At 38.6% G+C, this 21283-nt stretch overlaps 2 protein-coding genes across 2 annotated transcripts in view; one reads left to right on the forward strand and one right to left on the reverse strand.

The window, feature by feature from the left end:
* The first annotated feature begins 7291 nt into the window (after positions 1 to 7291).
* GART (phosphoribosylglycinamide formyltransferase, phosphoribosylglycinamide synthetase, phosphoribosylaminoimidazole synthetase) overlaps positions 7292 to 21283 on the forward strand; it is a 29771-nt gene continuing 15779 nt past the window's right edge. The window contains exons 1-10 of the mRNA XM_068688921.1: positions 7292 to 7440; positions 11605 to 11700; positions 12621 to 12795; positions 13489 to 13600; positions 14836 to 14904; positions 16827 to 16952; positions 17882 to 17969; positions 18340 to 18425; positions 18996 to 19164; positions 19790 to 20021. Coding sequence (XP_068545022.1) covers positions 7296 to 7440; positions 11605 to 11700; positions 12621 to 12795; positions 13489 to 13600; positions 14836 to 14904; positions 16827 to 16952; positions 17882 to 17969; positions 18340 to 18425; positions 18996 to 19164; positions 19790 to 20021 — 1298 coding nt within the window. The 5' untranslated portion in view covers positions 7292 to 7295. The remainder of the gene's footprint in view (positions 7441 to 11604; positions 11701 to 12620; positions 12796 to 13488; positions 13601 to 14835; positions 14905 to 16826; positions 16953 to 17881; positions 17970 to 18339; positions 18426 to 18995; positions 19165 to 19789; positions 20022 to 21283) is intronic.
* The window catches only part of LOC137859617 (trifunctional purine biosynthetic protein adenosine-3-like), a 42479-nt gene continuing 39534 nt past the window's right edge, over positions 18339 to 21283 (reverse strand). The window contains exon 22 of the transcript XR_011098417.1: positions 18339 to 21079. The gene's annotated coding sequence lies outside the window, so the exon portion shown is untranslated. The remainder of the gene's footprint in view (positions 21080 to 21283) is intronic.

The raw sequence follows: 21283 nt of genomic DNA on the forward strand, positions 1-21283 counted from the left end.
TTATTCTTGGTACTCATGCTGGCAATAAGCAAGGTCCTGTAGTTTCTGCAAGAGTGAGAAACAGATAACGATGACTTGTTTGTTTTTGTAAAACTATCAGTTGCACTGCACAATGTTCCCAAGCGAGAGCCAGAAGTTAGTTGTAAATGAAAAACCACGAGCAAAAGAAACTTGTTTAAACTCAAAGCTATAATTAAAAATCAATTGCCACCTGATTCTGGAGGCCTCTGAACTCTGTAAGTAACACTTTATGGTATTGAAACCTGAGGAAATTAAAAATTACAGATCTACGGCAGCATCATTTTTGTTGAATAAGAGCCTCAGGCCACCCTAATCTAAGCTTGCAGCTCCACCATCATGTTTTGGCCATTCTACCGGTTTAGGCACCATGCCAACTTGTTTCTGTACCTTGCATTGCATCAGCAGAACTGCCTGCATGCTTGGCATGGTGAATTTACTAAAGAAACATATCTATAGAAAAAAAAAAAAAAACATGGTTCGTCTTCCAACCCTGGTCTGATTTCCCCAGTCTGACTCCCCTTGTGACTTGTAAGCAGGCTAGTGTAAGAAGTAGGAACGAGCAGTTAGGTGAGAAGATAAATTGTGGAGCAGTGTTTGCAACCAACCGTGTTTTGGTTTCTTGAACAATCAAGGTGGTCTGAGAGTGCTGTTCCAGGACAGCTGGGCTGATTACCAGTCTGCTGCAACAAAAAGGAGCTCTTTTCGTCTGCCTCTGCTGCTCGCTTTGTATGCTCTGTGGTGATCACTTCATCTCTCAATGAGTTAGTTTAGCTGACTAAACTGGCAGAAAATTATTTCCTTTTTGTTATTATTACTTTATCAAGTTGGTTACCATTGCAGTGTTAGTTTTCCAGCATTTTTTACTGGCTTTGTGATCCAACTGACTGCACACATTTGGCACTGGAGTGGGAGAGGGAACGAGAGGCTGGAGGTGGAGAAGAGAGTTGGACCAATGGCAGGCTGTACCAGCAAAGATCAGCGTAAGCCAGTTGTGAAACACCAGTGAGTGAACCTGTAGCCTGCACATTTCAAACTCTGTTTTCTTGTCCAAGCTTGAACATGGTCCAGAAGTTGGCAAAGGTTCTCTGAGATGGCCGACTGGGAGCTCTCATTGTGTGCACTGAGATCTTGCACTCATGGCGTTCACCTCATGTGTATCAAGATCTTTGTGCATTTGTGATGTGCAGTGTACTCTACTTTCTTATGAACAAAAGGCTTAGGCTGCTGGTTAATGTTAGTTCAGAAAGCAGGAAAGCCATGTTTAGCCTGTGAGGATTTAGGACCATGATACCTGGCTGCTGGCCAGTTCAGGAACTGAGTGAAGGATGGCAGGTTCATGGGGCGCAGTACAGCAGCAGCCCAGCTGTTGAAGCTGGGAGGAGGAACACCTAGGTTTTGGTTTATGCTCAAGGATATTCTTTCAATATTTTATCCCGTTATCATTCTATGAAAAAAAAAATGCATAAATTGTCCTGACTGCTAGGGCTGGAACCTAATACTGAACTCAGCAGAGCGGCAGCTGAAGTGCAGAACCTTTCAATTTTGTCTTATTCCTGTGTCCCACGGGTCTTTATTTCTTCTTGTTCTCTTGCCTAGCTTCAAGAGAAAGAGTGAACTTTCTCCTTTAGCACAAAGCTAAGTGGTAAGAGTTTTTTTCCAAGGCACTGGGAGGGTGTGGGTTTGAGCCTGCTTAGTGATGCTAGGCTTGGATTCTCTGTATTTCCAGTAAGTGCTATCACTGCCAGGCCATGTTATAGCCAAAGCTCTAGGAAGGGTAGGAGTTAAGATGCTCTGAGCTTGGACCATATATTTAGTATAACGAAAAGGTTTCCACAATCCCAGTGTAGCAAAGCTAAGGTATTGCAGCTTTTAAATAGGCAGTGGCTAAGGTTAAATGGTAGTCATTCAGTGATGCAATAGATTGCTGTTGTCTAAAAGGTGAGTCTTGCATTTATCCCGTCCTGCCTAGGCATGTTGTCCCATCCCTTCATTTTTAGCGCCTCTGGTACTTGGCTGATTGCGCTGTTAGTCAGTTCAGCCAGCAAAAATCTGTTTTGTTGTGTTGTTGCTGTTTTGTTGCTCAGGTTAGTTTTGTGAAAGAACAGTTAATGGACTATGCTCAGGTGAGCATCAGCAGCAGTACAAGGAAAAGGAAAGCACATCTGGGTTCAAGACATCCCTTCCAGTGACAATGAGGTATCCGTATGGGTCCAGCTGTCTCATGAAATGCCACCCTCTGTGTTGGCTCTAGCCTAGCATTGCTCTGCATGCCAACCTTAATCTGGTGTTCTGTGATTTGCAGGTTTCCAAATACAAAGCCTGAGGCAAAGCTCCTGAGCCCATATTCATTTCACATACTTAAGTGACTTATTTTTCTTCCTGAGAGTCTTTTGTATCCAGACACCCTGAATCATTTCTTTAACTGTTACCTAATTATTACTGATTTAGAAAAACAATCCCATTGATTTCAGAGTAATCATGCGTGTGAGTATTAATGCATGTGTAAACTTCTGCAGCAGTGTAAACCCCCTTTAGCAGCAGATATGGTTTTGTGAAGTGCTGAAACACTTTGGATTCTACATGGTGCAAAATTTTAGATGTACCTAAATGTTAATATTGTTACTTCATCCTCAATTCCTATTTTGTTGGAACTAGGACTTCAAAAAGTATCTTTTAAGATTACATTTTTTTTCTGACACCTTTCTTTTTCCACAAGTTTTCAAGATTTCGCTTGTTTGTTTACCACAGCAAAACGCTCTATACCCAGCTCTATCAGCCAAGGCACGGAGAAACCCAGCAGCGTTGGAGCTTAATTTACAGACACTGTCTGAAGCAGTAACCTGCCCCCAGTAATGCCCTTTAATTAATGGTTGTGCTACGTTGCATCCATGTTATTTTAGCTACACCTTTTCACTGCTTACAATTAGTTAGGGGTGAGGCAATGAGGCAATGATGGCTTATTCCAGACTCCACCTAGCTGAGATAAATATTTAGGTAACTTGCACCATGCACTTATGACGTGAAATTGAAACCTGGGCAGTAATAGCTTAAGGAGCTGATGTTTTCTTACGCTTACAGAGTTATCTTTGTAAGCTTTGCATTAACACAGCCAGGGAGCTCCGTTTAACCCCCAAGGCTGCACACCGGATCTGTTCCAGGCTCATGCCCCTTCCCCATTAACAGCTCCTGAATTTGTAGCCTTGTTTCACTTCTGCCTGTATCTGAAAGCTCACTGTGCCTTTTGAAGGAGCCAGATTGGGGAAAGCTGTCAGACATTGGTTTTGCCTTGCTCACTTTGTTTTCTCTGCTCCACAGGCCCTGACCTAGTGGAGGAGTTGCCCAGCTTCTTAATGAGCCTCAGCTTTGTGGAGGATAAAGGTCTCTAGGCTGATGCTCTTCCCTGCTGACTAGCTGCTGGCAACCTCAGGGATAGACTCTGGAAATCAACTTGTCTTCACTGTATCCTCCTGTCCTCTCCTGTTGGATACGTGGAGCGATTAGCTTGCTTCTGCTTTCCTGTCTTATTTAGCCTAAGGACTTGGTAATGGACCTTTAACTGAAATACCATCTGTCTTTATTTTAAGACTTCTTTTATAGACAAACATATCTTCCTTCTTTACAAAAGCAGACAATGGTTGCTTAAGGTAATAATGTACCACGTTTTGGAATCTTTTTGGCTTCTGCCTCTTTATGAGAGGATTTAAGGATTTCACATACTTCCTCCATAAAAACTGTGTGGTAATCCTCACAGAAGAAATCGTCTGTTTTGTGAATGGCCTTTGGTTGTTTGACAATAAATTGTTGACTCCTGGATTAGTGTTAAAGTTAAAAAGAAATGTCAACTCTTGCAATTTTCATTTCGAATGCAAGATACTGCTGGGTGGCAGAGGGCCTACACCGCATCTTTTTAGTCAGTGTGAAAAAGAAAGGCTGTCACTACTACATTTGAGCCTTATAAGCTGGAATTGCCACCAGAAGAAGTTCTTGTCAAGCTACATCCCTAAATACAAGTTGCTGTGATGATGTTTAAGGGATGCACAAACTAGTTGAGTTTCTGAAATCAAAACAAATGGTTAAACCACATTTTTTCTCCCATATTGTTATAGAATGGTTACATTTTATTTGAACATATGATATAGGGCTTGTTCTATTTAACTGTTCCCATATAACGTTTTATGCCATATATTATTCACTTTGTTAACTGAACATGATACTTCTGGGAAGAAAAAAAAAAATGATTTGCCAAAATGATGAGTTACTTTAGCTGGTAACAGCATCACTGGGTCTTGAAGTCTATCCTTCAACTATTTCTACACAGTAAGCTTGATGGAGCATGAATGTGCATCTTGCACCATATTTTTCAATACTGTTGACATGCATGGGACTATGCTAAGCATTTTTTTTTTAAATGATCAGTGCATGTTTTGATCTAATTATTGAAAATTTTTCAACTGCAAGAAATAATTTGGGTGAGACAGAATTTATTGCACCTGTTTAGGAGTGAAAGGATGGGCTCTGCAAACTTTTTGTTCCTCATCTCTCAGCCGTTTGTGTGTGAGTTTCTGTTCTCCCCCCAGGTGACATGGCTGAACTTTCCTGTTCATTGGCTACCTGCACAATGTCGTCAGTGGGGCGGTCGTGTTGGGACAGGGGCACTACATTTTAAAACCAAAGGTTGCTTTTCTCCTTTCTCTTTGCACATCTGAACCCTCGAGCATTACTTTCCTCAAACCAACAGCACATAGGATAGAGTAAGTATGTTCTCTGTTCCAGTTTGGATCTCTGCATTCAGTTCTGATATACTTGCCAAAAAAATGCAGTAATATGTAGGTTTCAATTTATTATTGATAAAACTTGCCTTAATATTATTATTTAATGATGACTGTCTGTGAAAATGTGCTTGCTGGATTTAGTTAAGTGTAGGATATACCTATCTGCTACATGGTAAATGTTTACTCTTTTACATAGCACTCTTTTGACATAGTTTACTGTCTTTATCTAACACATCCCTTCATTGTAGCCAGCCCCGTACTCGTTTTTTTTTCCCTTGGGTTGTAATATCATACAGGTTTACCATACCTTCACACCCCAAATGTGTAGCATAGCTGATATTTTTACCCCAGTGTATTTTTCTTATTGTAAGGGATCCATGAGGTTTATAATTAAAATGCCCCTACAGCTTTACAGTCTGTGTATCTTGTCAAATATGGTTCAACAGAAAGCTATTGATCTCTTCCCACCTGAAACTACAATTAAATTTTAACTCCAGTATGTTTAGTTCATAGGGAACAACTCAGCATCCATCATCTGTCTCTTGTCCTTCTCTTTGTGTTTCCTTTTTCTTTATTTTGCCTAAAAGTATTGTTCTCTGAACAAATCATGCCTTTGTTAACGGGCTAAAATACATTATCAAGGGGTTACCATCTAAAATGCGTGGGGGCTCTCCTTCTCTGAAGTAGGTTACGGAGGACTTGGATTTACAAACCAGGCTCCGTGTATGCCTTGCATGGTACCCTCCGAGCAGAAGCATCTCCTGCAGAGTCCAGGCTCCCAGGACAGCTGGCTTTCTCTGGGGTCCCCAGAGCCATCTGGGCAGCTCTTGGGCAGGGGCCAGCAGCTTTATCCGAGTAGCAGCTGGCATCAGGGAGAGGCACATGCCCTGCCTTATCAGTTGGCTGAAAACCTGCTGTCTGTCGTGCCTCTGGTAAGGCCGCTTTTCCCTTAGAAATCTGGTTTGGGTGCGTTTTATCCCCCCTGGCACTTAGGATGTATTCTGTGCTGGGATCCCTGCACACACTGGCAAGCGCTGGTCAAGGACCAGCCGCTCGACAGAAGAGGCCCAAGCAGCGACCAGGGGTTATGCTACGTGTGCAGGGAGGCCGGGCACTGCGTTTAGCTAAAACTCTTATCTCGGCTGTGTCCCTGCCCCCGATGACTGTGAGGTGATTTGCACAGACCTCTTTGCTGGCCATGCCAAGTCCTTGAAACAAATCGTGCCCATTTCCACGCAAAACTGCTTTTGTGTATCCTCATTGCTGAAAATGCATGAAACTGCTCTAATACCATTTTATTATTGAAAGCAATGAGTGCTCCACTTGGGCACAGGACAGCTGCCCATCTATAGCTTTGCTCGCCCTCTGCTTCACTGAATAGCTTCACGAGGGACTGCTTGTCTTCTGTGAATAAAACTCACCTTAAACAGCGCACCTGCGTACGCAATTTATATGTAGTTGGACTAGTGTGACTAATGGACTACAGCTTATTCTTTGGATAGCCCAGGAGGTTAGCCTTTGCTTGTCCATGACCTCCAAAGATGTACATACTTATTTTGTCTCTTTATTTACCATTTTCTGAATTCCAATGTTCGTCTCCAGAGTAAGTGAAGTCTTCTGTTCCGTAAAATTGTCGAGATGGCAATTTTGAGGTGACTTACACCCATAAGTATGTAGAAAATACACACAGAAATAAGCACATCTTAAAAAGCAAAGGCCAACATTCAGCACTCCTCAAAGACAGAATTGTAATGTCCACGTCAACGCGCTATATGGAAGCTGTGTTTACACATGCACATCAGGAGGGTGATGACATCAGGAGGGTGAAACAGAGCATTCATTTCATTTTGGAGCAGTTTGTTCTCAAACTATTGAAAAATCTAGGCTTTGCCTTGTAAAACCCTGACCAGCCTAAGGCTCCTTCAGTCCCAAGGGAATGTGCATTAAGACTCTGCTTCCCTGTTCTGAGTTGTTTTCCCTATCTCATTGCTCTTAACTTCTAACAAAGTATTTAGACATTTTTTCTGATATTACTACCCAAAAGTCTCAAGTTGTCCCATTCAGCTCCCTAACGTTGCAAACAGCATTAAAACAATTAGTTCATCAGAGGGACTTTGCAGGCTTGGATTTGCCAGGAAGGTGTGTAAGTTACAAATCACAGCCTGGTGGGTCATACAGGTTGTTCTGTATCACAGGCTTCAGTAAGCTCACAACAGTTGCCAGTCTGATCAAAGGAAAAACAGGATTGCCCTGTGGGTTGCTTCAGTGTTTGACATTTATTTTCTATCACACCTTATTAAGTCAGTTATCCATTTCCACACACTTTTTTTTTTTTCTTTAAACCAACAAAACCGTCATAGAAACATCATTGCCTGAAACAAAGTGGCATTCACCTCTGCTGAGGGCTGCCTTCCACCCTGCAGTTAAATCTGTGAAGCTCTCGCTTTCCTAACCTGGCTCTACTAATTCTGTGTTGCTTGTGTTCTGGTTTTGTGCAGGCTAATGGCTGATCGGGTGCTTGTCATTGGCAGTGGAGGGAGAGAGCATGCGCTGGCCTGGAAGCTGGCCCAGTCCCCACATGTAAAACAAGTGTTTGTTGCTCCAGGAAACGCAGGAACAGCTGACAATGGAAAAATTTCCAATTCAGGTAAAAAGAAAAACTACCAGGTTAAAATACGATAGCTGAACAAATAAATTGTTCCATTAATTGATCTAAAATTTGTTGGCGTGAAAGGGTTATAATAATAATTATTATTATTATTATTTGAAGGTTTGGGGCACGTGAGATCATACAGATGCAGTTAAGAAAAAAATATCTGAGCAAAGCCTTGTGCAACTACCACTCATTGAATTTTATCTCAGGTTTGTTAGTTAATTCATTGGACTTGGGTGGTAGAGAATACGGCTGAAACTCCTGCAAGTTCTTGCAGGAATACAGCTTCGTAGCAGTAGCAGTTCCTGCTTCCTGCCTAGCAGGAATGGGTAATGTTTTATCTTGGTATGCGGTGCAGTTCAGCAGCTGTTTCAGCTGTGAACAGCTGTGCTTGCAGCAAATGCTGGCACTTCTAGGAGAGTGGCAGAGCAGACTGCTTTGGGTAGGAACCACTGCTTCATTCTCAGAAGTCCCATGGAAGCCGTACAATGCCTACAACCTTTCATAAGAAAACGTTCTCACCTAAAACTGTCAACCATAGAAAAATGTTCATTCCTTTGTCTTACTGATTTAAAGAAGTTAGGATTATTTTTGAACACTTCTGTTAGTACTGACTGCCTGTTTCAAGCTTTTCGCTTAAATGTGGTGAGCTCTGACAGACTGGCTCTAGCTGAAACTGTTCATATTAATTAGTTTTCAAAACCCAGCTTAAGGTTTTTCAGATTGAGCATCCGAAAGTACATGCTGTGTTTAAACTGCACTGTTCTAAGGTGTTTGCCTGGAGGCACACAGTGAATCAGTACAAAAGCAGGGGTAATAACTCCGAAATGTCTGTCTTGTGTCCATTATATACCAGATCCTGAAGTACTTCAAGCAACCAACTTAACTTTCTACTTGGTATGTGATAACATACAGAACTAAAATTAACATATTATACGTGTGAGCAAGAATTATATGCCTCCATTTTCTGCATTTATGTGTACGAGTAAAATCTTTTTTTTGTTACGATTTCATGTGGAAACATGAATCCCGTCATTTTCTTGTACAGCAGATAATTACCAGACTTAATTCTGTTGGAATGCTTAATTACAGGAAGTTTAAATAACTTTGTTCATAATTTCTTTGAATATGCACAGTATCATAGGCAGCTTTTTTGTCTTGTTTGATCTCAGGGAGAGAGCCCAAGAAAGAGCTTGACAGGAAAGTCATGTTCTTATATTTCCTTCTCATCCCAGAAGGTCAAACAGAAATCTTTATACTCATAATAAATTGAGTCAGTGCCAGGCTTTATGGCCTGCAGAAAGTTAATTTCTTTTTATTATTTTTTTCAAATGATGTCTTTTAAACACTGCTGCACTTTTCTCTCACCTTGTTATTGCATAAAATGTACTGCACCCTCAACAACATAAAATATTTGAGCATGTGTTCAAACCACCTCCTTTTAGTGCTTAAGCCACCTCCATGAAATCAACCACATGTACCCAATCTCTTTTTTTCCAGACAGTGGCCTCACATGTGCTTTAGGAGAGAAATCCTCAGCCAGCTGGGAGGCAGGGAGAATCTAGAATTTGTGTTACAAAAACAGGTTGACTGTTTTTATTTATTTTGCAATTAAAAGGAAATAATTTGTTTTATCTACTCAGGCATTTGAGTCCTAGCACTGGGGCCTAGATTTTTACTGGGTGGAGAAAATGGAAAACAGATTTTCAGAAGTATGTAAGCCCTATTATGTTGTCTAAGCCTGGGCAGCAATGCCTGTGAAACTGCTACCATTGTTGTTTTTTTTTTTTTGTGTCATCAAGATTTGGCTCTGAAAGTTCATCCTCCCCTATGGTTCATGAGATTTCCTTTAATCAGCATTGAAATTCTGGTTCTCAGATGATTTCTGAAACATGTAAAGGTGAACTTAAAACTATAAATAAACTTTAATTATTAAAAACTTGCTCCTGTCGAAGCTACAAAACAGTTTTCATGGTTAATTTCAGTCAGTAATCCTTTCTGACATTATAGATTATATTTAGCCACTCAACCTAAATCTGTTATATACTTGATTTATATTTAATTAGCAGGACAAATTTAGTGCCAGAAGAGTATAGAATAGCTCGCTGAATCCTGAGGTACACATATGCATGTCTGCAAATGGACTTGAGCATCCTGACACCTTCTTTTACTGCACATTAGGTTTCCACCTAACAAATACTCTTAACTCTTAACTTTTTCCTTCTGTTTGGTTTGAAATGCATGTCTAGCTGTCATTTTGAGAAGTAAAACAGTGCTACAAAGCTGTTCTGTTTCAGACTACACCATGAGGAAAATGGCATTTAGGGTTAGAGTTAAAATTACGTGCTAACAATGTGACTTACTCCATTCTGTTTGTTACAAGGACATTTCCACATAATGTATATCTTGTGCTGTGTTCACTGCACATAACTCTAGCAGATAAGGCCTGAGGCTTGTCAATTTTGAATGAAAATCACAGTTATCTTATTGTCTCTTCCCTTTCCCTGCTCCATTTCATGTGACTTGATGTCACAGGGAACAGGGATTGTCCCTCTGCAGTTGCCCACCAGAACTCCCATTGTCTTCCTCTGGGATCTGCTGTTCTTGAACTGCTTTCACAACAGCCTCATGAGACTGAAAGACAATATTGACCTTTATGTTAATCAACACTTTAAAGCCAAGTGTGCTATGCTTTTGGTCTTGCTCTCTTGTGAGCTAAAAGCCAGTTGGCAGAAATTGCACACAGATATCAAAGGCCTTTGCTTTTTCTTACTTAGGCTGGTGTAGCAAAGTAAATGACCTGTTGAGAGGTTATCAGGAAAGTAATTTTTATCCATCTGTTCAATGTGTTTCACCCAAACAGGATAAATCTGTAATCACAATGCAAGTTTCAGATACTGCTTTTATGCCTTCTCCTCTGGAAATGGGGAATTTACTCGTGCAGGGTGGCAGAAGCAAAGTAGGTACCAACCCAAAATTGTGTGGATGTGTCTAACAGAAGATGCTTTATCACTGCCTCATCACTGCCTCTGCCTTCTCTCTCCACTTCACTGGAAACTAACTGGACGGGGACATAGCTCCTCTCACGCTTGCCAATATGGTCACTAGCATGACTTCACAAGCAAAACTGAGCAAAGTATTCCAGCTCCAAGGAAGATGTGCACTTTAATCTGTTTGTAGATTTGTACTCTGACGTGTTAGACTCCTCCCCATGAAGGCAGCCAGTCCACGCTGGGCTCTGCTTGCAGCATGTTCACTCTCCGAGTTCACATTGCAGTCCCCTGCAGACCTTGGCTTTATTTATTCTTGATAAAAGCAGTGGAATTGCATTGCCTTTGCGTAAATCTTTTATCATGAGACTTGACATTACTGTCTTTCTTGTGAGCTTTTTCTTTTGTTTACACAGTCTTTGACACTGCAAGTATCATCATATTCTGTGCTTCTTTACAGAAACATAACTGTCCTAGAAACCTTACCCTTAAATCCTTATCCATAATTACAGTACCTTCCCATACTAAGTTCAGCTTAATGTAAGAAAAAGCACTCAGATTTCATTTTGTTTCAGTAAGGTCACGGTTTAGCGTGACAGGTTTTAGCTGGCACTACAGAAAGACAGAAAAAGAATGCATTTGCAATGCTACCACCGGTGACTTGTTTCTGTCCCCTACGCCATCCTGGCATGAACATGTGCAAAGCTTCGTGGTCAGTCTAATCCAGGAAGAGACTGGCTGAACTATAGATAGATTGAGTTTTTTTTCTGGTGAGTTGTTTTTAACCTGGTTGTTTAGTGATGCTTCTTTTTCCGGTAAACAGTATGTTTTTGAAATGAGAATGGTTTACTGTATGATGGTGTAGGGAATCCTGAAACTTTTTCTCACCTTTATGAGCAACGTTATGTTTACAGTGCATGTCAAACTACAGCCTTTGCTTGGAGTCTTGGCGTTGTATTTTGTTACAGGGTGCATTCATATTTTTTGAAGATATATGCACCTGTAAGTCAGTTTATTTATATATTTGTGCATGCCTCTGTTCCATATTTACATTGACGTCCCATTCAAGAATGTGTGACTTATGAAAACTCTACTTTAGTGTTTAATGTGATAAACAAGTGCCAAGAGTAACAAATGAAGTCTTACCATGCTTTTGTATCTTTGACAGCTGTTTCAGTCAGCAATCATGCTGCACTTGCCCAGTTCTGCAGAGATCAGGAGATCAGGCTGGTTGTGGTTGGTCCAGAGGTTCCTCTTGCTGCTGGTAAGAGAAAGAAAACTAAAAATCATAGCTTTCTTATTCTAGGAAGAAAAGTAAATTTTAGTCCCCATCTTTTTCCTACCACTCAACAGTGTGGACACTCAACTGAGTGTCTTCAGTAAAAACACAAACAGATTCCCTGGAGCAGTTTCCCTGAAATTGAGGGCTGTGCCATGACAAAAATGAAATTCAAAGAGTATTTTGTGAACAATGTAATAGTTAAAATATCATTCACAGTTCTATTTCTTTCTAAGCTCTTGGATTTAATAAAAGAGGTATGAAAGTGTTTCTATAAAAGCACATTGTCTAAGGATTTTTCCTATGGAATTTGCTTTTTTTTTTTTTTGAAATAATAATAATTTGAGACTAGGTTTAAAAAAAAAAAACTTTCTAAACGTGTTGATAACTTGTTTTATGTTTTTACATGATCAAGAATTATCTGCATAAAAGTCTAATGTTAACTATTTGGCCAAAAGCTGTAATAAAACAAGGGAGGCTTATAATATCCTACCAACTGCAAAGATCTTCTCAGCCCCAAATATTGCAGGGTTACTTGTGTAGGATAACCCAACCGAAAGCCCCGGGACAAACGGACACAACGACCAGCGTTCTGTGCCGTAAGCCAATTTATTACTGCGTGACATTATCTTATATAGTGTCAAAGCGTCCCACCCAGGAACCCAGGACCCCTCTCACTGTGCTTGCAGGCACCCCAGACCCCTCCTTTCGTGCACGCAGGCACAACCCAGAATAATCCCACAACTTGCTCCTGGTTAGAGTGAAAAATACATCTAGGGCCAATCTGGTAAAATAGGCATGGCTTATCACTCCTACGTATTTGTTCCAACAAATTAGTAACTGGGACTGCATGACTACAACTCATCTGGTGATTTGAAAAAAAAATAATGTGTTGTTATTTTCAGGAATCGTTGATGACTTGACAGCAGCTCAAGTGAGATGTTTTGGTCCAACAGCAAAGGCAGCTCAGCTGGAGTCCAGTAAGAGCTTTGCCAAAGCATTCTTGGACCGTCATGAGATCCCAACCGCAAGATGGAAGTCTTTTACTGATCCAAAAGCAGCATGTAGCTTCATTAACAGGTAAAGCTACCTTCATAATTGATTTTTTGTGTTTTTTTTTAAAGCCATATACAGTGTGCTAGATATCCTAAACAATCAAATGATTACTAATGTGTCAATATTCTTAGCTGTAGTACAATATCCATAATGGTTTTAAAGGATAATCTGACATGACACTATCACTCTGTGGTAATTTAATGGCTCCTTATTTATTGCTCTTTTAATGAAAACTAAGTTCAGTGTTCAGTTTACAGGAAAATGTGGTAGAAGTTTTTATTTTTTTTCAGATTGTCTGTTATGGAAACCCACCTTACAGTCTGATAGTCGTAGCATGGTCTATCTTCTTTGTTCTTTTCTGCACAAGTATGGATTCTGCAGTGGGAGCTTACTCAGCAAATAATGATCTAATTATCAGAATACTATCCAGTTTACCCAACATTGATACAATATTAAATTATTAGAAGAACAGCAGCCTTTCGGTACACTAGTGAAATTCAACGGTGTGAAAAAAAGAGGAAGCAGAAAGCTTCAGCGGACATAGCATATCAAGAAAAGTCTAGATTTTATGTGTGTGTTACTCAATAACGTAAAACTGTTGCCAGGAAAACTGATGAGTATTTTGATTTTTCGACTACTGGCATGTTCAGAATATTTACAAAATATGGTTGGAATATAGAGTGTTTACTTTTGGATCTCTCTTCTCTATCTTTAAAGTGCGAACTTCCCAGCTTTAGTTGTAAAAGCTAGTGGCCTGGCAGCTGGCAAAGGAGTAATTGTAGCTTCAAACAAGGAAGAAGCCTGCAAAGCTGTTAATGAAATCATGCAGGTGAGTGGAAATGTCATGCACTGATTGGAAGAGTTCTTACACAAAATGAGTTGTTAACCATGTCAAAGTGTCAGAAAAGCTCTTTTTTATTTCTATATAATAGGAATTTGACTAACAGAAGTCAAATATTTTAACCATTATTTGGACATCTTTGAAGCTGTATCATATTATTGCTTGAGGCAGAGCACTCTTTCTCAGCGTACTTTATGTAGGCTAAAATAAAATCTTTCCTACTGAAGACCCACACTGATTTCAGCATGGTTTTCATTTTTTTCTGTTTGCTTCTTTTGAGCCTCTGCTATAATGAAACAGGTACTGCAGTGCTCTAATATTAACACTGTGATTAAGCTGTATGTTGACAGGCAACATCAGCTTTAGGATTCCAGTCACACAGCACTTAAATGTGTAGTAAAATTGCAGTGGAATTATTTCAAATTAAGCATATATTTAGGTAAGATAGTCAACAAGTATATTAGGACCATCAAAATCTGAAGAGAACCAAAATGAAGCAGTTCCATCTGAACAGTTAGGAACATAGAGCTGGAAAATAAGTTACACAGGTCAGGTCCTCAACTGGTGCCTGCAGCACAGCCTCTTACAATACAGCAATGCTGTGCCGATTTGTAGGCGATGTTGTATATCACACGTGTTGTATTTCAAGGGTCAGAAAACACAGTCTACACTCATAATTTGTTGTGTGTGTATGGTTATTGGATAAATCATAACATGTGGTCCCCTCATTCTGTCTTGAGCAAAAAAGAAAAATATCCTGTGTTAAAGAGTCTTATAGACATATAAAATTTTCTTGTCAGTGTGTTGTTGTGGTTCTTAATTCAATAAACATACAGTCAGTTCAAAGTTTGCATTGGAATGTGAAAATATTGCTCCCCTTCAATACATTCTGTATAATTTCACTATCTTATAAAGTAAAAGGTCATATTACAGACTTGATGGTCATTGCTATAGCCCTCAGTATCACGGGTGCAAACCTCAGCAGGTAGAGCATGAGGAATTACTCAGAAAGCCTAAGTATCATCTGCAATTTTTAAACATTCAAGATAGAATTTGCATTTGTTAAAAGATAATAAAAAAGAGGAGCAATTATTTTATCGTTGGTACTGACTTATCCAGGATGGAGAATGTATCTTTCTTGATGTATTTGTTTTTCTTGTTGCATTTTAAGTATTTTAAAATGACTGAAACACAGAACTGAAGAGAATTTATTTTTAATATAGGATAAGACTTTTGGCACAGCTGGGGAAACGGTTGTTGTTGAAGAGCTTCTTGAAGGAGAAGAAGTTTCTGTAAGTGTGTATCTCACTATAACCTTTAGATGATACTTTTTTCAAGTTATTTAGGAAACAACATGTAAGTACCAATAGCAGGGACGCATAAGATCTTATTACTTAAATTAGAAGCGGTTACCTGTTCATAAATGCAGCTTTATTAATTAAAGGCAGATGTGTTAAGAACCAAACTTCCTGCAGTCTGTTAAAATAATTCATATTATATATAAAAATAGCTCAGGCAGTAATCAGTTGTTCCCCCATGGGGAAAAAATAAAAACATAAAAATTTTGAAAGTAACTGAGCATGCACATCTGTGTTATGATTTCCCTGGCATCAAAGACAGTGTAAGATCTTCTCTTCCTTATTCCTACCACTTCACTACTATTTGTTGTTGATTCAGTTATACCAGTCACCTGTTCATGGAGCTATAAACTAACAACCTTTTTTTTAAAGAAATCAACAACAACTTGCATATTTTCTGTGGTCTGGTTTATAGTCCAGTCCCATTTGAATCAATACAAGTAACAGGGTGGTGAAGTGCAGAGCAGGAGAAGGAAGAATGGTTGGGAGTAAGGGAGAATGGAGACTTTCAGCTGCACTAATAAAGGGGATATATTGAACTATATCATGAGGGATCAGTGAACTCCTTTGGAGCACAGGAAGAAGCAACTCAAGACAGGTGCAGGCAGGATACTCTTTAAGCAGTTTCATTGCCAGAGACACTGCAATGTGGAAGTGCACCCGGGGCCAAAGGACCTGGAAACAAGGCTGTTGAATATTTTGACAATGCTGATTTACTTTGCAGATGTAGAGAGAACATTTCCTTCATGATACAGCTCCTTCATTAAAAAATAAAATAAAATAAATCTGATTTAATTAGCAGAGTGTAAAGGAGAATTAGAGCCTAGATTTTGAGGTGGCATGGGAACTTGACACTGGCATCACCCGAAGTAGAACAGCCAAGCACCAGCTCAGGTTCCCAAGTCCCGGAGCTGCAATTGACTTGTACTGGATATTGTGAACATTCATCTTGGAGGTGGTGGTATTTATAAAGCAAGCGATCATCTCTAACTGTTTCTAGTCTTTGCATAATCAGAAAATTGAAAAAATTAGACTTGCAAATTTTGGTCATCCGTATTCTTTCTTGGTTGGCTTGACCTCATTAGCAGATAAGGGAATACGGGTTTATCCAGATCTCCATTCTCTGGTGAAAAATGTGTGGTCCTTAGAATACCTGCAGATTTACTGTAATATAATACAATAACAAAAGCATGCAATTTAAAGTTTTGTTTTGTTTTGCTTTTTCCTGAGTTGACTGATAGCAATAAAGAAAAAGTACTATTTGCCTTGCCCGTCAAAATAATTCACATTCCACAAATGACCGTAGTTTTTTATATATTCACAGTCTGACATTTTAAGGTTTTGAAGAGGAATCCTGGGTTGTCTTTTAATTAGCATTATAAAATGTTAAATATAAAAGTTGGACTAGATGATCTTAGAGGTTAGACTGGACTAGATGATCTTAGAGGTCTTTTCCAACCTGAATGATTCTGTTTTTATGAGTACTGCTATCAGTAATCAAAACAGTGAACATCAATTATAAAAGATGTTAGCAGATATGTTATTATGAAGATACTGAACCTAAATAGTGGTGTATGTAAGTAATTTACAAATAATGTAAAAGCAAATGGAGTTTTGTCAATTAGGAAAAGGAATTTTTGAAAGGGATGTAATATTTTCTTTCCAGGGCAGGGAAAGGGAGAGGGAGGGAGGAAGTAACTTCACTGTGAGGTTTTTTTTTTCAGCCTTTTCAGTATTTTTAGTACTCTTAAATATTCATTTTTGCAACACTAAAAATAAAACAGATTTGCACTTTTTTGCACTTTATGAAATTGTAATCATATACTTGTGTTTTAATTATTTTCCTTGTTTTCTAGTGCTTATGTTTCACAGATGGTGTCACAATTGCTCCCATGCCCCCAGCCCAGGACCACAAGAGATTAATGGATGGAGATGAAGGCCCTAACACTGGGGGAATGGGAGCTTATTCTCCAGCACCTCAGGTAAAAAATGTGATAACATCTTGTTGTAACCATAGTACAGCTCTAATACTGAAAATATCTGTGAATTTTCAATTCTATCATGACTAACAGGATGTGGAGAGAGTGGGATCTTGTGGATGGAAAGTGTTGCCTAAAACAAACGTAGACAGTTAAAGCCTGTAACTTGATAAATTTGTTCCTCTAAAGAGAAGGATATTTCTACTGAATCACTTCTAATTATGAAGATGGAAGTTTTGTTATTTCTGCAACCTTGTTTTTTTTTTTTTTTTAAGTTGGAATCAATAATCTTGAAGGCCTTTTCCAACCTAAATAATTTTATGATTCTAAGTGTAACAGAATAAACATCATTAGAACTACATGTTTAACCACATTTTTATTTTGCTCTGGGCTAAGCTAATAATGAATCTTTGCTGTAGTTCAAGTTAGTTTTGTTTCTGTTCTGCAAACAGTCTATTTGTAAAATGATTTAATTTGCTTTCTGTTCACCTATGTCATGGCCATTCCTTTTTCTTTTTTATTAAAGAAAAATCCTCTGTTCCTCTGTAAAGCTACTAATTTTGTTTTATTGAACAAAATGCAATCAGTGACCCCTGTATTTTCCAACAGTGATTTGTCTTTGGGAGTCCCTATCTGAATGCCAGTACGTCTGTGCAAATGGTTTGTTCTAGTGAAGACAGTGGGACTAATTGCACATGCAGATCTAGATCTAGAGCCACATGTCTGAAGAAATGTAACCTGCTGTAGTATGTATTCTGTGATTCTGTGGAGAAAGGAAAAAAGTACTAGCTTTCCCTTGTTTGAAGCATGTGTTGGAATGTGCAGCAGCCCATTGAAGTGTTCTGCTTGACTCTCCAAAATGCTAGCCATAACAGTAGGAAAATCATGCGTTCCCTTTTTACAAAGACTGTTTTCTAATCCTGTTTTATTAGATTTCTAAAGATATGCTGCTGAAAATAAGAGAGACCATTCTTCAGAAAACTGTTGATGGAATGAGGAAAGAAGGTGTCCCCTATTTTGGTATGCATAAAAGTTTATTTGTTTGGTTGTTTTTTTTTTTGTAATTATAAAGACAAAGTTTTGTTTTGTCCTCTTTATAGGCCTAACTCACACTGTAGGTGAAGGAAGATGGCTTTGATTTATTTGAAAACTGTGTTTGGCATTAGTGGCTTGATTTAAAGTCCATTGAAAACAATTGATATCTTTTCATTAATGGTTGGTAATTGTCAAATGAGAAAGAGCAGAAAGAACAACAGTTGAAAAGAAGTGTTAACATTCTAGCTTTAAATGAACGTTGAAAGTGTTTTCCTGTTTAGTACTGCCATGAGTAGATTCAAAACAAATGACCTATGCGGTTGCTCAGATAGCTTTTTGTATACTTTTATTCTAGGTGTGCTTTATGCTGGGTTAATGCTTACCAAAGATGGACCTAAAGTTCTAGAGTTCAACTGCAGATTTGGTGACCCAGAATGTCAGGTGAGTGTCGGTAGGTGAGTTTATCAGTAGGGGAGAGTATTCTGATACCATCTACCATTATTCTTAACTAACTTTCAGATGAATAATCTGCCAGTTGCTCTGAGACTTAAAATATTTGGTTTGTTTATTCAAGACAGAAAGTCTGTTATGAGCTTGTTCTATTCCAGATTTCAACACATTATATATACTCAAATGTGGGTGTTACAAGGGTAAGCTTGAGTGGAACTCAGTGCTTTCCTATCTTTTCCAGAATGGAATGGGATTTTTTTTAACTTTATTGGAGAAGCAAACACATCCTTTCCCCACTCTTAATTTCTGTTCTTCAGAACATAGTAAGGTTTTTAGGCCTCTGCCATTAGGAGGAAAGGTAGTTCTTTTACTCATAGAAACTATGTTTAAGGAAGAGAATTAAAGGTACATACATGATGCACAACATGTACATATGTGTGAAAATACAACAAAAAATAGTGTTTTCATTTACTGATGCAGTATTATTTTGAAAAGCTCAGGGAGGAAAATGTAAAAATGTTACATTGTTTTCTTCAATTTCCTAAATCTCTATTTTTGTAGGTAATTCTTCCACTGTTGAAAAGTGATTTGTATGAAGTTATGCAAGCAGTTATCAATAAAAAGTTGTCTAGTTCCATGCCAGTTTGGTTTGAAGACAGTGCGGCTGTGACCGTGGTGATGGCTAGTGAAGGATACCCAGGAACCTATCCCAAGGGTTTGGAAATAACAGGTAAATACAGCAGGAGAAAGTGCAGAAGTCTGATTCCTCTCCTGTTCTCTCTCCAGTCTTTCATTTTGCCTGATGAAGGTGAATCAGTGTAACCCAGATTCACAGAAACTTACGATGCTGTGATTATGGGTCAGGTCAGCAAGAGACAACTGAATTTTCACACATCAAAGATTATTGGTAATACACCCATAGCATTTAGAAATCTCCACACATAGCATTTAGAAATCTCCACACTGTATTGTTAAGTTTTATAGCATTTCTTTAATATGTTTTACTGTTAAGTGCTTCTGGCATGATTACTGATTCTTACAAGGTGTTGATGCTGATATGTTTTGTAGTCTCTGTGTCAGTGAAGTATAAAATCTGTCTGCAATTAAATGCTGTATGCAGATGTTTCAGCTAAATACCTTTTTCTGTCTCTGAGCATAGAAGCAGCAGACTCATCTATCAACAAAACGTAGTTTTTAAAAAAATATTCTTATTTCTCAGAATAATCACCCTGAATTTGTTTGTGGTTTCTAGGCAGTCAGTAAGTGCTGAAAATTGATGTGTCTGTAATGTAATAGAGAAATGTTCTAATCAACTCATTTTCTTCTTCATTTATTTTATTAAACAACAAACACAGGACTTACTAAGGCTAAAGAACTAGGACTGCAGGTGTTCCATGCAGGCACGGCCCTGAAGGATGGCAAAGTGGTGACTAGTGGAGGAAGAGTCCTTACAGTAACTGCTGTTAAAGAAGATCTAATGACAGCACTGCAAGAAGCCAACAAGGGAGTAGCAGCCATAAATTTCAAGGGTGCCATTTATAGGAAGGACATTGGTTATCGGGCTATAGCTTTCCTGAGTCAATCCAGGTAGATATCTGAAATACTTGAAATGGAAATAACTGATGTAAAAGGGACTTAAAGACATCATAGTTTACATTAGTAAACTGATGTTGATTATGCGTAACTCTAGACAAGTTTTAACTGGCATCCCTATGAGCAGTCTAAGCAGGACCAGCCAAGGAAGGAACAGGCTTTTTGTTAACTCTTTGATCCACACACTTAATTTCCCAAGTTGGGATTAAGCTGCAGTGGCAAGCACAAGTAACTTGTGCTGTCTGTGCCATGTCTGCTTTATGAAAGGTGAACTTCTGTTTCTTAGACCCTGAACCATAGCTTTTGCTCTAAATTTGTTGTCGAAAAGTCTAACATTAGTATCATGAAATGGATGCATGAACAAAGTTTGAGCTATTTTACTGGTTCATTTTAGAGTCTCTAGGAACAGTAAAATGGTCTTGAATCACCTACTTATTGAGATATGCATAATACTATAATAGCCTACAAAAAATGGGTAGAATGTATCACTCTTTTTATTATTATTCTTTTTATTTTCACAGTATTTGGTTTAACGGTCTTGAGAGCATATTTTTTTAAAAGCAGCATGTCCTACTGTGTCTCTGATGTTATTGAGAATTTCTTGCAAATTTTTAGACTCATTTTTACCTAATATAAAGCCTATCTGTCTGTTTATTCTCCAGTTAGCCCAAAACATAACTTTTGATAGTAGCTTATTTTGTAGTCTATGAAGCATACCAGTAAGTTTTTAATTTTTGCTAACAGTGTATACTGATTAGTTTATTGTAAAATTATAATCAATAAATTTACTAAATGAACAAGGATGTTCCTATCTGGTCTTCTTTTTCAAGTACTGTGCATCTCTTGAGAAATTTATGTGAAGATAAGTAATTGGTATTTGTATTGACATTGTGTGAGAAGAGGATACTAGGATACTTTAATGAATAGTTCTCTAAAGCACGGAATTCATGGGCCAGGGCCACGTTCAGGAAGGTTGATGGTTGGCCCTGTAAAGCTGGGGACGGCTCCTCTTGGCAGTTTGGCAGGACTAATGCAGTCTTATGCATTTCTCTCTGTGGAAATATCCAAAATATTTATTTAAGAAAAAAAAAAAAAAAACAGAAAAATACTCTTCTTTTAAACAATCAAAGTAAATACCATGCTTTTAAAAATAAGGTGAAATTATGTCAAGTATTGATTATTTTCAGACTGAAAGGGGCTGGCTCTGGTCACTTGTTATTGCAGGGTAAGATTTTCTTGAGTCTTATTCACAGGCT

This window comes from Anas acuta, chromosome 1, assembly GCF_963932015.1.
Source record: "Anas acuta chromosome 1, bAnaAcu1.1, whole genome shotgun sequence".
NCBI lineage: Eukaryota > Metazoa > Chordata > Aves > Anseriformes > Anatidae > Anas > Anas acuta.